The sequence below is a fragment of the Sander lucioperca genome, chromosome 14 (assembly GCF_008315115.2).
Source record: "Sander lucioperca isolate FBNREF2018 chromosome 14, SLUC_FBN_1.2, whole genome shotgun sequence".
Taxonomy (NCBI): domain Eukaryota; kingdom Metazoa; phylum Chordata; class Actinopteri; order Perciformes; family Percidae; genus Sander; species Sander lucioperca.
Genome location: NC_050186.1, coordinates 4,379,691 through 4,396,293, shown reverse-complemented (window position 1 = coordinate 4,396,293; position 16,603 = coordinate 4,379,691). Strand labels below are relative to the sequence as shown.

General features: G+C 40.0%; 1 protein-coding gene across 3 annotated transcripts in view; it reads right to left on the bottom strand.

Moving 5' to 3' along the window:
• dym (dymeclin) overlaps positions 1–16,603 on the bottom strand; it is a 61,186-nt gene that overhangs the window by 32,653 nt on the left and 11,930 nt on the right. For all 3 annotated transcript variants that reach the window (XM_031317643.2, XM_031317642.2, XM_035991480.1), the window contains exons 7-13: positions 14,171–14,296; positions 11,911–12,047; positions 4,951–5,136; positions 4,652–4,830; positions 3,203–3,328; positions 2,933–3,046; positions 2,662–2,756 (exon numbers count right to left, since the gene is read on the bottom strand). In XM_031317643.2, the coding sequence (XP_031173503.1) occupies positions 2,662–2,756; positions 2,933–3,046; positions 3,203–3,328; positions 4,652–4,830; positions 4,951–5,136; positions 11,911–12,047; positions 14,171–14,296 (963 nt within the window). The remainder of the gene's footprint in view (positions 1–2,661; positions 2,757–2,932; positions 3,047–3,202; positions 3,329–4,651; positions 4,831–4,950; positions 5,137–11,910; positions 12,048–14,170; positions 14,297–16,603) is intronic.

The following is a 16,603-nucleotide window of genomic DNA, read 5'->3' as shown; positions in this document are numbered from 1 at the left end:
ACACCTGTCCATCTGTCAGCACTGGAAAACACACACACACACACACACACACACACACACACACACACACACACACACACACACACACACAATCTCTCAGCATTCTTTCTCCAGGCTAATTGGCCAAATGATATGATATCTGAGCAGCTATGAGGAGGTCTACTTGTTACCTACAGACCTTATGTCAAAGGCCCTATTAGCCACGACTATTTAATGGGACCTGCTGTACTATCTAGTCAGTTTTTTTCTATTTCAAATGAGGGACCACCGACCAAGTTCCACCTGGGACGTTTGCCCACAATAACATCCCTCATTTGGGCCGAGGCAGTGATGGACAGGGCTCGGGAAACAGCGACACAGAAGGATTTCCACACTGATGGCCTGATCCCAAAATCAGTTATGAGGCTGAAGTAACGACAGACGGGTTCCCCCCAGACACACTGGAGATGTAAAGGTGCTCTGTCTCTACCAGTTCAAAGGATTCTTTTTTATCTGGACACACACAGTGTGTGGTTATGTACCGTGGATTTGGACATTTGTATGTACATGTACGTATGTTTACACATTCATTTTAAGGCTTGCATGATTAAAATGAAAATTATGTTTCAATCAAAAGGCAGCTCAAGTTTTACATTTCTGAAATGTAATTAGTCCATCAATCACCTTTATTGTTACCAATTTTTGCATTTATATTTAACATTTTTGTCCAAAACAACAAATGACGTATAAGACTTTTACACCTCAGGCATGCGTAAAAACACTTGTTGGCAATATTTTGTCTTAAAACATTTTTTTCATGCACAAATTGAAAAAGGGCCTATAAATAGGTTTGAGTTAGAGAACTGTGGACTACAGCTGAAATGATCAAAAGATACTCAAATAACAGATTATTCAAATGAAAGGAAATTAACAAGCAACTATTTTCACATTTAATCAGTCATTCTAGTACAAAAAATAGGCTCCAGCTTCTCAAATGTGAATATTTTCTTCTGAGTTTTGTAGCTTTGGACTGTTGGTCAGACCAAGCAAGGCATTTTAAGACATCATTGTGGGCTCTGGAAACTTCATCTTTTGCTATTTGCTGACACTTTTAGACCAAACAATTAACTGAGAGAGTAACTACTGGATTAACCTAACACATGAGCATGTGTGGTGACAGAGGAGAATGTGGATATGGAGGACAGAATGCAGCAGAAAGTTAATATTGATGGTAAGAGAGGATAAATAGAAATAATAAGGAAAAATGCGAGGTGGTGGTAAGAAATTCAAACCCAACCTGATGCCTGTAAATAAACAGCATAAACTATGATTCTCTCAAAGAGTTCATTAAGGAGCAGAGTTCAGCAGTGCCTGGCAGACATTTGGAAATTCCTGACAGGAAATTCCCTTTATCTAGCCAGCCATCAGACATGGAGTCAGTTGCTCTACATCACTAAAGGACAGACATGAACACATTCACAGACAGTGTTCCTCTCTGACTCAAAACACCAGAGAGTCACAGATATGGAGAGAGACACATGCAGTGAGATAAGAGGATCCTTGAATGTGCGTGAATGTGTGTCGTCAGGGAAGAAAACCTTCCTTCCTGTGTGTCTGGAGTTAACAAACGGACATGAATTACTCGATGTGTGCGGTTTTGACCTTGTCCTCTCGTCTGCTGTCTCCTCGTCAAACTCTTTCTCTCATTTACCTCGTCTTACATGATGTTCCTCTCTACACAGGCACACCACTTGCTCAATATTTAATTTCTTCCTCTCTTCTGCTGCAGCCACTTTCAAGTTACTATAATGATCATTAAAATGAATGAGTGTGCTTGTGTGTGAATTAGAACCTTGTCTTTGGGCAATTTCCGTCTCTCTTTTTGATGATTTGATGATTTTTGGTGATCTTATGCTGTAGGTTTTAGTACACGAAACTAAAAAGATGTCAGAAAGCACGTTATAACCTGTGCAATAGCTCTAGTTTGGGCATACTTTATCCTCATCCACGCCCTGAGAAAGTCCGCTGGCTGAAACACATTTACTGTTTTGATGGGGTGCCATCTTCTCCTACTTTATTAACTGATTTATATTTTTGACCCGGTTTCTCTCTCTGGGATGCACAATTGTTGTTGTTTTATTCAATCTGTCAGTTAGTAGGGGTCAGAGATATGACAATGCCATGAGACAATATAACAATATACAATTGATTTTGTGGTATTTACTTTCGCCAAAAACTGGCATCCCTGTCTGGTTAATTTATCCATTAACAATCAATTTATCATCTCAACATATGCATCGATATTGTGATATAAAATCTGATATACTAGGATTTTATTGATATCTCCCGTCCCTAGTTGGAGGATATCAAGACCTTCAAATATAAAAAGGTCAGTATCCAGATTCTAATTTAAACAAACCACTAAAGGTAACTTATTCAATGTCAAACAGGCAGTACAGAAGTACAGAATAAAAAAAATGACGGGGTCACTTTACCTCAGTGTTTGACAACTTTGCTTTTAGTTTCAAACCACTTTTAATATTCTTCCAAAGCAGACATTTACTAGAATAAGACAAGAGCTGGAATAGGTCCTATAGAAAATGGATTAATGGAAGAAAGAAGCTACCAATTAACATTTTCTATCATCCTCTGGTCTATTGTACACCTCCAATATGTCCTCACCTGATGATACGCTGGGCAGCATACTGGTGGAGACAACGAAACTGGGCTGACATGTTGGCAAGTGCAGCAAGACAGTTGGTGTGGAGGTATTTATCCTGGGGAGAATGCACACACAAACAGACATGTTACCTGATGTTACTGTTAAACTGTAAATGACTCTGTATTTCAATCTTCGTATGTGGATGTGATTAATTACTATTTGGGTTCTGAATGCATATCGGTTTACTTTGCAAGTGCACAAACTGTACGTTTGAATATGTGTTAAACTTACTCTTGTCCGGGTCATGTTGAATTGGATGGTGCGGATGACCACCAGGATGAGCAAACTGCCAAGTGAGATCTCTGTCAATGTTCTCTCTGTATACCATGAGACATTCTTCAATACCTGTGCGAGGGAGAGAGACAAGAAAATAAGACATTTGAGATGAGATGTCAAAAACATCAGGAATGATTGTGATTATCCCGGCCATTGCAAGTAAAGGAATGTTGCAGTGGCAACACCTGACATGTGAACAATGTGTATTAAACTGTGTCTACCCACCACCTCATGGATGGAGCGATTGAAGGCATCGTCCTCTGTAAGGATGAGGAGGATAATGAGGGCCATGTAGACATGATGAGAATTTCTGTCCTCCACGTGGTAAAGGATCTCGAGGATGGGCATCACCTGAGAGGAAGAGTGGGAGAGCAGAAGGAAGAGCTCAGCATGTGTGTGTAGGTGGAGTCGCAGAAATGACATTCATTAAATCTTTGTTACAAGATTCCACAATCAAACAGCCTGAGAGGACAAAAAGGAAAATAGCAATCTTGCAACAGATGCAATTGAAAAGCTGAATACCAAAGCATAAGGTGTGCACAATGAAAAATGTATTGTTTTTATTATTCTCTTCAGGGAAAGGAAGCTTCTAGCCCAATACAATCATACTACATAAATACCCACTACTATAGTAGAGTTACCAAGTGTGGTTCAAACTGAGTACCAAGTAAAAGAAACAGTAAAAGCAGCACTGTGGATGCTAGTTGAGAATACATTTACTAATTCATGGCTGCTAAACTATAGGTGGAGGCAGTGTATATATATGTATGTATATATATAGTTATATTCAGAAGTATGCAAAGCAGATGGTAAAAGTGATCCGACAACAGTGTGCAAAAGATTTCATTCTCCGAATTATACTGTCAGAGTGAAAGCAGTTAGTAGCTAGCATAGTGAGCGATGAACCCACACAGATGCAGTGTTAGCTCATTACACTGTCGTGCAACGGTGCTTTATTGTGGCTAGACTCATTAGTAACGCCCCACACACCACACACACACACACACACACACACAATAAGCTGAATCTAAATCTGCTAATGATGATATTTTATTATAATAACACAGAAAGGTCATACTGACAGACATAAATTAATTTAATTGACCTGCAGTTGCAAAATATGATTGTAAATTAGAGTAATTTCCTGCACATGTTTGGCTTTTAGTTTTCTTTTTAAACCTGGTACAAAGGCTAAATAATATACATGACTTTAACTCATACTTCCACTCCTTTCAATAAAACCAAATTATTTAGTGTTACACTGTGTGAAAGAGCCTCATATGTGACCGTCTACCATGCTCATATGTGATACCATCTGACATGCTGAGCAAAAGATTGATTTTCATTCACTAAACTGCCTCAGTACATTCACTCTGCTGTAAGGAATAACTGGCACTGTCCCACATGGACAGAATAGCACCAGCTGCCACTACATACATCTCACTGTTTACCGAGCCATAGCATTGGTCCCAGATGAAACCATTTCATGGCCATACCCATGTGTGTAAGGAAGGACTGCATAATGTGTTTTGTTAAGGATTACCCAATCATACAATGTGCCTTGCTTATGCCTTGTCAATAAACTACACAACAAAATGTCAGACTTAGACAGGAATAATGAATGTGCATGCATGTGTGTAAATTAACAATTGTCTTCATTGCCATCCCACCCACCAGATTGTCCATGTCGGTTCTGGAGAGCATGTATGTCCTCATGTTGGTGTTCTGGTGAAGGAGGGTGTACAGTAGAAGTGTGGCCTGGTCAGAGCGCTGCTGCTCACACAACGCTGTGTACAGACTGTTGAAATTGATTTGGAAAGTGTGAGGTTGCTCCACGGACAGCGACGATGTGTCTAGATGGGTAAATATTATCAAGAGTATTATTTTTATTACATCATTACCCTCTGGTACATGTCATACACATGAACAACTCTGAAATATGTACAATGGATTCAAATATACAAATATATTACCTTGTGTGTTTCTGAAACAAGTGATGGCTTGGCGGTAGGGGTTGGGCCAGTCAGGCCCGTCTGTCAAATTGGCTAGGACCAGCAGTAACAGAAGGCTCTGATTGGACAAAGGTAAGGGGTTGTGTTCCTGGTCTATGCCTGCTTTGCTGCCAGCTCCACCCAATGTAAAGACACTCCACAGCCCACCTGGAGACGGACACACACACCATTTTTTTTATATATATACACACACACAAATATACACAAAACACCTCTTATGTTTGTTTCCATTACTTTTTTGCTGTTTTATTTTATATGACTTATTTCTGGTGGGTTCACGCTTTTTTTTTTCAAGTGTGTGTTACATTCAAAGCAATAACTTTGATTTTTATATTTGTTTTACATTTATTATAGCTGTTTATGGTACATAAAAATATTTCAAGGCTGGCCTGAGCAGCTCTCCTTTTCAGTACAACCGATAAGTAGATGGAACTGTGCAGGATCCAGTAATCAAAAGCAGTCGGGTTGTGTATGACAACCTTTTTATAAAGTATTCTCATAACCTGCAGCTCTTCAGCCTTATAACTGATTTATGCTTCATAGGAAAATGAATGCAAAAGAGTATGTGCAGTCAGACTGATGTAATCAAGGCCAAAATGGGCACAATGGAGTCACGCACGATCGTTTGCAGAACCTGAAATTTGAAACAACATAGACGGCGCCACAGAACAAAGAGAAACTGGAACTACTGGCCAACTGGAGTTGGGTTCGTTTTTCTTGTTAGGGGAGTGAGAGGGAGCTGAATTTCCTACAGAGCTGCAGAAGTGCTGGTGCTTTCAGGCGTCACGAGAAGCACGGGAAGCATGAACACCAAGGTACAGAGATGACAGCCACTGGCTCCTGCACGTCTAGCCACACAGAAGGCACGAACCAAGCACTAGTGAGAGACAGTGTGTTGCAGGTCCACACTGATCAAGCCACTGAATTTGAGGAGAAGCTGAGTAGATGTGTTGCCATCTAGTGGCAAAGGATGGAAGAGCAGATCAATGTATCTGAATTTGCACACACTCTCCTTTATGTGAGAGTAATGTCATTAAGTCATACTGATCCACCCAACTATGACACACTCACATCATCAGCTTACTTGGTTACTGAACCAAAAATAATTTAAGTCAAGCGAACATGGAGACATTCAAAACATTATAAGGGTGAAATGCTTCATCTACACTGACATCCTGCTACATTAAAAGATTAACTGAAGTAGAAAATGGCAGGTCACATCCCAGTGTCCTTTTCTTGTACTACTTGTTCTAAAAGTAAGGAGACAGAACAAAGGAACAACTTGTGAAAACTTGGACTGGTTTCAACCTCACAGGGTCTTCATCAATTATGCATGACAAAATACTTGCTCTGCCTAAGGGTTTCTTTTCAACAACTTGAGACACTTTGTACAATTCTTAAGAACATCCATGGTTTAAATGTTGGTTTGCCAATAAATTCACTAATGGCTAGTAAAGACCTACTTCAACACTTAGTCTGACCCTGTGTGTATACATGTGTATGCAATTCCAGTAAGGAGGGGGAATACATTTGTTTATATTTGAGCAAAAGGACATCAACACAATCCACAACAACAAGAAATCCCCAAGAGAGAAATTACGTAATACATCAGACTGTCTCTCTCTCTCTAAACACGATACTCTTATGTCCTACAGCTCAGAAAGAGAAGTGTAAGAGAAAACAAGATCTTGATAGAGAGGGCCAAGTTGTGACGGAGCCCTGTTCATCTCATCACTGGCACCACAGTGACTAGCCCAACAGTGTCAGAGAGCCCGGTCTGGCAGCCACATTTCCTGCACTCTCGCACACATACACTTACACACACACACCGCTCTATTTTACCTTAGTGGGTGCTGTTTGTTATCCGTCTGGCTCGGTTCCCTCAGCCTGTCTGCCTGCCCACCACATAAACCCAATAATGCTACACTGCTTAGGCCTGCTCTGGCCCTGGCCAGCCGCCCAGTGGAAAAAGAGGAGGAGGACATGAAGAGGAGGAAAGGGAAGGGGAAAGTGAGGAAAAGAGAAGGTCACACATGGACACAGAGGCTGGCATGCTGAAATCAGAATCTGGGCTTCAGGACTCTGGGGCAGTGAAGGCATCCTACTGTCAGACACACACACACAACTGTACATACAAAGTCTTACTTTACTTGAGCCTGTATCGACAACAACCACAACATCTCTGAAAACTCTACATGACCTACAAACCTCTACTGGTCTCCTTACAATACAGCCTGTAAATGCTTACCATTAAAACAGACCATAATACGATTTCTGTTGCAAAAGATTAGCTTTTAATGTTTGACTACGCCTTGGTTTTAGGACAGAACGCTCTGTGTAGTCTTACATAATGATCACCAGCATCAGACACAACTGTTGGCACAAAGTCAACTTCTATATTCAAACCAAATTATCATTACACAATCAAATATCTGCAGTCTTTCCAAATATTCGGACACCATCCTTTCTAAATCCACATCTTCCCCCCTGACATCTACTTCACCCAACCATGACCCCGTACCAAATCCAGATGCATATTAACCTTTACAGACACACACACACACACACACACACACACACACACACACACACGTGAAGGAACTTAATGATACCACTGTTGATTGGGGAAATATCATTACCTTACTTTCCTTAATATGCACTGCAGTACTTCTTTTCAGCAGGAATTAAGTTGCAACGTACCCTGTTATATTTGAGGAAAGTTTTTTCTGTAGCATTAATTCCCTGCAGCTGCTATACGCCACAATACATTCATATTAACACAAAAGGATCACTCCCCTATGCATATGATTATGATACACAATAGTACATTGATAGTTAAAGGCTAAATGTATTTAGTTTGTATTTAATATGACATCCATAATAGTATATACTGTACATCTAGATGATTGTTTGAGATAAAAAACAGAGTACATAACTGGAATTACATACAATTATTTAAATGTAATACAGCTCAGTTATCTAATAAGTCAACACAGCATTTATTTGGTGCTGAATTTAAGTCCACACCTGGAAAGTTTCTCCTTACCTACCAAGGATAAAAAACAAGACTATGTGGCTAAATTTAAATGCTAATGTGAACATATTCCCAATGACAAAGCTCACATTCTAATGTTAAGCAGGTATAATGTCCACCATGTTCACCATCTTAGTTTAGCATGCTAACATTTGTTAATTAACACTAAAAACAAAGTATAACTGAGGCTGATAGGATTGCCATTAGTTTGCAGGTATTTCATCAGTCATCAGTCATTAAGCAGTCAATCAAGTATTGGACAAATTACATTTTTGACCTGATGATGGCACTAGATAAAAAGTTAGAGAATCACCAAAGTCATTAAGATACATTATCCGGGAACCTTTAATGTCTGCGCAATTTTTTGTGCCAATCCATTAACGATATTTCTCAGGAAAAAATGAAAGCCTCAATTTAGTGGTGGCGCTAAAGGAAAAATCAGGTTGGATTGATCCTCTGTGCACCATGAATATCCATAGAAAATGTCATGGCAATGCAATGGTTTGTTCAATAATTGTTGATATATTTCCGTCTGGACCAAAGTGGTGGGCCGACAGACCAAGTAGCAGACCACTAACATGGCTAAAAAAAATAAATAACCCACCAGTTTATATACACATCACCAAAAGAGACGAAATCTCTGTTGTGTTTTTCCATTTCACTCTCTGCTACATGCAACATACACCATTGAGCAGAGAAGGGAGCTGAGGTGGGAAATGTGTTCTCATAGTTACAGCTGAGAACAAACCCTTCAGTGCAGACAGAGATGTGAACGCCTGGTGAACAGAGACAGACAGAATGTGCTACTTACTTATTTACTTGCATAACACTGAATGAAATATGACATCAGGGCTTCAGGCCAATGCCTTGGCCAAGCACACAGATACACACACATATACACACACACACACACACACACACACAAAATGCCAAACTCGTGATGATTATCCAAAAATGCACATGGGGAAACATGCTGTACAGACAATAAACAAACACACTACTCTGATAATCTCACACAAATGAAAATATATGCTCAAAGCACTTTCATCCAAACCCAATCCAAAAGCATTCTAACAAAAACATAATAACATATGAAAACATTCCAACAACTTATCAGAATCATAATAAAAAGCTAGGGCTAAAACGTAAACCCAGGGTGACCAGCAAGTTTTCTGTTTTAGTGTGCTATACTAATGAGGACCTCACAGACATAAATGTAGACCTAACAAGGTGTCTGTGTTTGTGGAGCAGTCACCAGTTATCAATAGAGTGGATTGGGACCACCACCCTTGGACTATACAAGAAGCAGAGTTACTAAGCCTCTCTACGGCAGCAATGTAAAAACATGAGGACTGCAAAGGAATTATCTTCATGTGTGCCTGCTTGTAGGCAGATGGGTGGCTCAAATAGTATTGTGTGTGTATGTGAGACAAAGCTACCATATACAAACACAAAAAACACATAAAAGTACATGGGAGAGGAGTGTAGCATAGAGTAGAGCAGAATAGAAGAGAATGGATGAGAGGAGAGGTAGGGAGAGGAGAATAAAGTAGAGAGGAGTAGAGGAGAGGAGAATAGAGGAGAATAAAATAGACAAAGTAAGAGTCAAGTCAAATAGAAGAGAGCAGAGCTGTGTACAGTGGAATAAGGGAGTACAGTAGAATACTGTAGAATAGAGTATGTAAGAGTTAAGTAGAGTCAAGTCAAGTTGAATAGAGAAGAGGAGCGTGTAGAGTAAAGTACAGTAAAAGAGAGTAGAGTGAAATAAAGTAGAGTAGAAAAGTGGAAGAGAGGAGAGTAGAATAGAGTAAGTAGGAGTTAAGTTGAGTCAATTTGAATAGAGTGCAGTGTAGGAGAGTAGAGTAGAATATAGTCAAGTTGAATAAAGAAAAGGAGAGTGTACACTAAAGTGAAAGAGTAGAATAGTGGAAAGAGAGGATAGTAGAATAGAGTAGGTAAGGGTCAAGTCAAGTTGAATAGAGTAGAGTAGAGCAGAGTAGAGAGTAGAGTAGAGACGAGTACAGTTAAGACAAGTAGAACAGAGTAGAGACGAGTAGAGAAGAGGAGGAGAGGAAGCCAAAGGTTCCCAGTCTGGGTGATAATCCCCCTGCAGACTCTCGTTCAGATTTAGACAGCAGAGCGTTTAAAAGCAAGAGAGGAAGCGACATCCTATCCACCCACACATTAACATGGTGATGTAAGTCAAGCACAGCTTTCTTTGCCAGTGAACAGTGCTTGTTTCTGGGGAAAATCCAGACTGTCTATGAATGTGAGTGTGTAGGCATGTTTGACTTATTTTACATGTTACTAACATGAGAAACATGACTTCTATAAAAAAAGCAGGTATGTAAAGGAAGTTAAGGTAGTGGAGTCTAGTCCAGAACACTGTATGTAGATGTACAGATTCTATGGAGTGCGTTTGAAAGGTTTAAGTACTTTTGTTAGACTTTCACTGCCTGTGATATACTAACCATGGCTAGTAAACAGACCTTAACGTGTAAAATTGGTGCAGCTCCCTTTAAACTGGCTGAATATTTGCTCATGCAGCAAAGTTAAAAGAATTCTACTAATATTTACTGTTACTTTAGAACAACACCCGTGTATAGACCCAATTTCAACATTCAAATTAAAATGTGCACTCTGCCAATCCCTGATGACTGTGTGCATGTACGAGACAGAGAGACTGAGAAAGAAAACAAGTGTTGTTTCTGAGTTCTGAGTATAAGAGCACTTGTCTTTGTTGGTCTGTGCGTGTGTGTATAAGGGAGGCGGCTGCAGACAGACAGGCTCTAGGGGATTACAGAACAGGGCACCATAACTCATTGGGCCGATCACTGGCCACAGACAGACAGGCTGGGTTGAATGCTGATGGCTCACTGATAGAAATCTGCCACCAACAAACGACAAAGTGCATTTATCTGTGAAGGAAACCCAGCCCTATTCTCACACTCAAACATGCATTCAACACACAGAGACACAGACACACACACACACACACACACACACACACACACACACACACAGACACACACACACCTGTCAGCATGGCTCGCACTTTCATTTCTCAGATTAATAATTTTTCTCACTTGTTGGCTCCAAGGAAAAAACGAAAAACCTCACACTCAGTTCTTTTCTTTTTTTAACTGTCTGGCTCTTATTTTTGTAATTTCACCATCATTCCTATAATTTCTGATGATGTTCCTACTCACTAGCTTCATTTTGATGTGTGGAGATATAGCAACATCACTACAACAAACTGCAATAGGGGCAAGCAACACGATCGAATAATGACAACGACGTAAGGTAAGACGTAAGGGGCTCCATAATAAATCTAAGGGGTCTCAACATGATTAATAGTATAAGAATGAAGAGCGTATATTTCTCTTACACAATATTTGCTTGACTTTTTTCTATTTTCTTTTGAAATACTGGATAATTTCACACCTTGAAAGCCTCTAAAAAAATATTTATTATTTAAATGAAACAATCTTAAAAAGGAAAAATCACTCATTAATTAAACAGCTCACCAATCATGTCCACATCAAGGCCATAACCACTGATATAAGCCATATAGTTTGGAAGAAAACACATAATGACTGCACGCAAGATGTCCATTGTTAAACCAGGACGCAGCTTTGCAAAAGTTGTTAGGTAGCCATTTAAAATATTCAATTCAATTTTTACCATTGAAAATAAACACAAGAAATAAACGCACAAATAAAAACTGGGTATTTCTCTACTTGTATCCATATAACTCAGCAACCGTGGTGGTGAGATAATATATATTTAATATTATGATTTAGGTTGCACAAATACATGGAATTTGCTTTTGCTCTTTGTTGTTGTTTCATTTTGTTATAATTGTGTGTAAATGTGTGTACTCGTACTTGCCACCCCTGACGCCAGGCCGTAAAGCAGGCCTCCTTCTGCTTTTGGCTCAAAGATGTGGGTTGGAGGTGGACATTTCTCCTGCCTGATGAAATTATAGAGCAGGGTCTTCACCAGTCGACTGGTTAAAGACAAACTGGGGATAAGAGAGACAAATGGAGACAGAGGTTTAAAAAGACAGCTGGAAACCAGGAAACCTTAGGGCACACTTTCTTCGGAAGAGGTATAATATTTGAGGTCTTCCAACATTTCAGGAATTATGTGAGTGTCTATAGTACACTGAAAAATGCTATTTTTTCAAAATAAAAGCCCTGAGGTTACCTAGTCCTGTGGTCTTAAAAGCTGTTCCTCACCTGCTCAACAGAAACATCAATTATATCCGACTGCATACAACCTAATTAAGAATATGAACACAACACAATCGTTTCAAGTATTACCTTTATTAAACCTTGAGAGAAAAAATGTTCAGCTCATTTACCAACTCTGACTAAGAGCGCTTTCACACCTATAGTTTGGTAGACTCGGTGCGATTCGGGGGTGAAGTTGCAACATTGGGTTTTTTTTCTGGTTGGAAGGCGAACAATGTGAGCAGCTGACAGACAGCGAGTAAAGGAGAGGGCGGCCTGATGAGAGAGGGATGATGATGTGTTGTCACACAATGTATGCTCAGAATAGTTTATGGATCTGAAAGTTACCATCCCTTAAATCATATATGATTCTGTAAATTGTGTGCAAGGTTGAAATTGCAGGCTAGTAAATGCACCGTTTTAGTTCACTCCCCGTATTTGGGTCTGATCGCTTTATCACCTAAAGTGAACCCAACTCTAGTTCGCTTGGAAGCGAACCGAGACCGCCATTTTTAAGTGGACCAGAGTTTGTTTGTTTGGTTCACACCAGAGTTCAAATGAGCTTTCACACCACCCCAAACGAACCGGACTACCTGACGAAATGCTCCAGGGTTCGTTTTAAATGGACCAAACAGCCCAGGTGTGAAAGCGACCTAATTATCTGTCAATAATGCCAGTAGTTGACAATCCAGTATTAGGGTAATAAAAAGCAAAGCCCAGAAACAGGACTTGTTCTAACATGTACATGCAGGTGTGTTTGTGTGTACAGCCAGACAGACTGAGATCCTATTCTCAGTCCACAGGTGTCCATATCAGGTTTCAATTTGAGACTCTACTCTTTGCTGATCACATCAGCTCATTCCCAATGAGTGACATGCATGTAATTAGCGGTATACAATATCACATTTTTTCTGGTTACACACACAGCACTTGCTTTCTCAACTGACCAAATAGCAAAACTATTTAGATCAGCTACTTGGGAGCCTTTTTCCAGCTCAGTGGCAATTCATCCAAAATGCTCTCATTTGGGTCCATTCATCTAAACTACACTCTCTCTGTTCTTGGGGGAATTACTGGAATTGTTGGGTCTTTGTAAATTATAGAGTGTGGTCTAGACCTACTCTATCTGTAAAGTGTCTTGAGATAACTCTTGTTATGCATTGATACTATAAATAAAATTGAATTGAATACTCTACTTCAAAATGTATTCAGTGTTACAGGATTATGTGCATTTATTACCATTTGAAAGTACAGGTCAACATCAGACTGTTGCTTTGATTTTACTTTTATTAGACTAAATGCTAATAAAAGTAAAATCCAAGCAACAGTTATTCTATCTCCACATTTTCATTTTTGCATTTTAAAGTTTATGGTTATTATCATTTTTTTTTTTAAAAAGAGACTCGCTGGTTCACTTTCCAGCAAAGAGACTGACTAAAAGGTCACAGTGGAAACAAAGGTCTTGGTTGACTAGATTTGTTTCTTTTTTTCCCCTTTAGTACCAATTGAATGACACATGAAGACATTGTTTGGACAGGATGAGATTGTCTGGAAGCACAAAGAGTATCAGAGTCTGGATAGACAGAACAGTAGGCTGGATCAGACGGTGCCATATTGGATTGGAGGAGATCCAAAATGATCTGGGCCTGCGTTCAAAAAAAGTCGTCGACAGATTGTGGACGACCCAGTTACAGAGGCAAGTGAGAGGAACTCGTAGAAGTTTTAGAAAATTATTCCACCCTTATGTGTTTAATTTACATTTAGTTTTGGGGGGGGTTGCGGTTAGTGTTGATGTCTTGGTTAAGATAAGGGTTATGTTTAGCCATGTAGATTTAATAGTTACTGTTTGGTGAATTAAGATATTGGCAGTCTTCAGTGGAGTATAAATTTGTGTGTGTATATGTTTTCTCACCATCGTCCCTTCATAATGTGCTGGTAGATTAATCCATCTCGAAGGATGTCTTTGTGGAAGAGTTGGTAGGAGAAGAATACCAGCAGCGTGGTCACTGCTTCAAACAGGATGCTGTAGGTGATGTCACTACAGGAAAAGATGGATGCATGTAGAGTTAATGTGAATACATTATACTCTCTTATATCACAACTTCAAAAAGCTATAAATATATGTATATGAAGACAATACAAAAGAAGACAAAAAACAAACAGATAAAAAAAATGGCTGATATCTACACAAGCCTGTCATAAGGATTATCTATTTGTTCCATTATTTATTACACAGTCACTGCATTTTGGGAAGCAGGTTATTTCCAGCTGTGACAAACTATATCTAATCTGCAACGAGGTACAAAAGACAATGTGATTCCAAAGAGGAAAGTGGTCCCACTACAGAGGAGTATCCTTCCATTGAAGCATGTTCGCTAAACTTAACTGTTACCTGCTTCCTGACACGTACACACAATGCAATGGCGAATCCTTTCACTTTCACACAGTCTTTGCGATTTACATCTTACACTGAAAGAGTATCACTTGTGTATGTACACAGATGCACACAAATGTCACATTTAGTGCTTCAACGAATATTTGTATTATTGCTTAATCTTGATTATTTTCGTAAGTATCACGAATTCCACAAAGCCCAAGTTGAGCTTGTTTTATCCGAACGACCCAAAGATACTCAATTTATTATGATAGACCAGAAAAAAGAAATAGAAAAATATCCACATTTGATAAGCAAGAGCCAAAGAGTTTTTGACATTTTGCTTTAAAAAAATTACTATTAAAAGGTGCTGTAGGTAGGATTGTGAAGATCCAGGACTTAGCAAAAAAATTTGAACATCGACAACTTCTCAGTCCCTCCCCCTTTCCACTAAAGCCCAAAGTCGTCTCCTAAGCCCCTCCCCCCACAAGGGAGAATGAATGCGTGTGCATGAGCAGTGATTGACATGCAGTTAGACACCCTCCCCTGGCCCTGATTGGTGCATCTGAACAGGGAGCTGTGGATTTTTGCAAATCGCACTACAGGCTGTAGGTGGTGCCAGAGGAGCCGGATTTCTTTCTTAAATTACCTGCTTCATGTAGTTATACTCGAACATAGGGTCAGTTTCAGCAAATATGACAGAAAGTTAGTTTTATAAAGGGTCCATACACCAGACGCAGCCCAGCTGGCGCGTGCAAATGTGATGTCATGGGATCGTCGTGACTATTTATACCCGCGCTGGTGCTCACGACACTAGTTGCAGTCTTCTCCTGAACAGAGGTGGCGCTAATGAGCAAAGGCTACAGACGTTGCTCTTTCTACGGACTAGAAGAAGAAGAAAAAAGTAAACAACGGCAGAACTGGCAGTAGCATTTCCGTCAATGCTTCGATGACCTACTTCGTCGGATCAAGCCTTTCATTCACCATAAAAGAACTCATCTTAACCCAGTAAGTTTACAAGAGAGACTTGCAGTCACTGTGAGAGTCCTGGCATCCGGTTGTCGGCGAACCCGTTCAGGCCTCCCGTTTCCGCTTTGTCACGCGCCGCTGAAAAAAAAAGAGCCGTGGGCAACCTCTGCTCTCGTGCCATAAATCGGGCGCGCCGGCAGGATATTACGTCATTTTGAAGTCACGATGGCGCGCGCCACCTTGGATGCGCCTAGTGTAAAACACGCTTAAGTCTTACCTACTGCATCTTTAATAAACGGTATGTCACAGTATGTGTGGACAAAAAGGAACTAACTCTGATTAAAGTGTCAATATGCATCAACTGCAAAAAAAATCATACAAAACTATTGACATCCATCTTTCTTGTGAAATGAAGCCACAAAAGGTGCAGAACTCTGTTAGGGTGTTGGGGAACTAAGATTCCCATCCAAACTAAAAGCACGTACAGAGGAAATGGGCCGACAGCTACAAAGTGGTGAAGGGAAGAAAAACAGGTAGAAGTCTTGAAGCTTGGAACAATGAATAGTGTTGGAATGCTGAACGCATTTACACAAGAGCCAGCGTTTGATGTCCGGAGACAACCGAAGAGAAGGAGAGAGACAAAGTAGACGGGTTGACAAAGAGGATTAAAAATGACACAATGCAGACAAAGGGGAAAGAGAGGAAGATGCTGCGTCAAGGAAATAGCAATCGTCAGTCATGTTTCTGTGAACTTGTTTTGACACGGCAGAGGAGTATTTTGTCCACAGAGACGTACAGACTGTATCTTTGTCGTTCTGTGACAGACTGAGTGGCAGGCAGGAGATAATTCCACCGTTGATGAGTAAACACACTGAAATATATTCACTCATTAAAGCAGAGGGTGTTAGCGTGCACGCCGCCCATGGGGAGTAAAGGATGATTCCTTTTTTTTTTTTAAATCATTATGTACCCTCCTCTCCCACTCATTAGCACTGCTCCTAA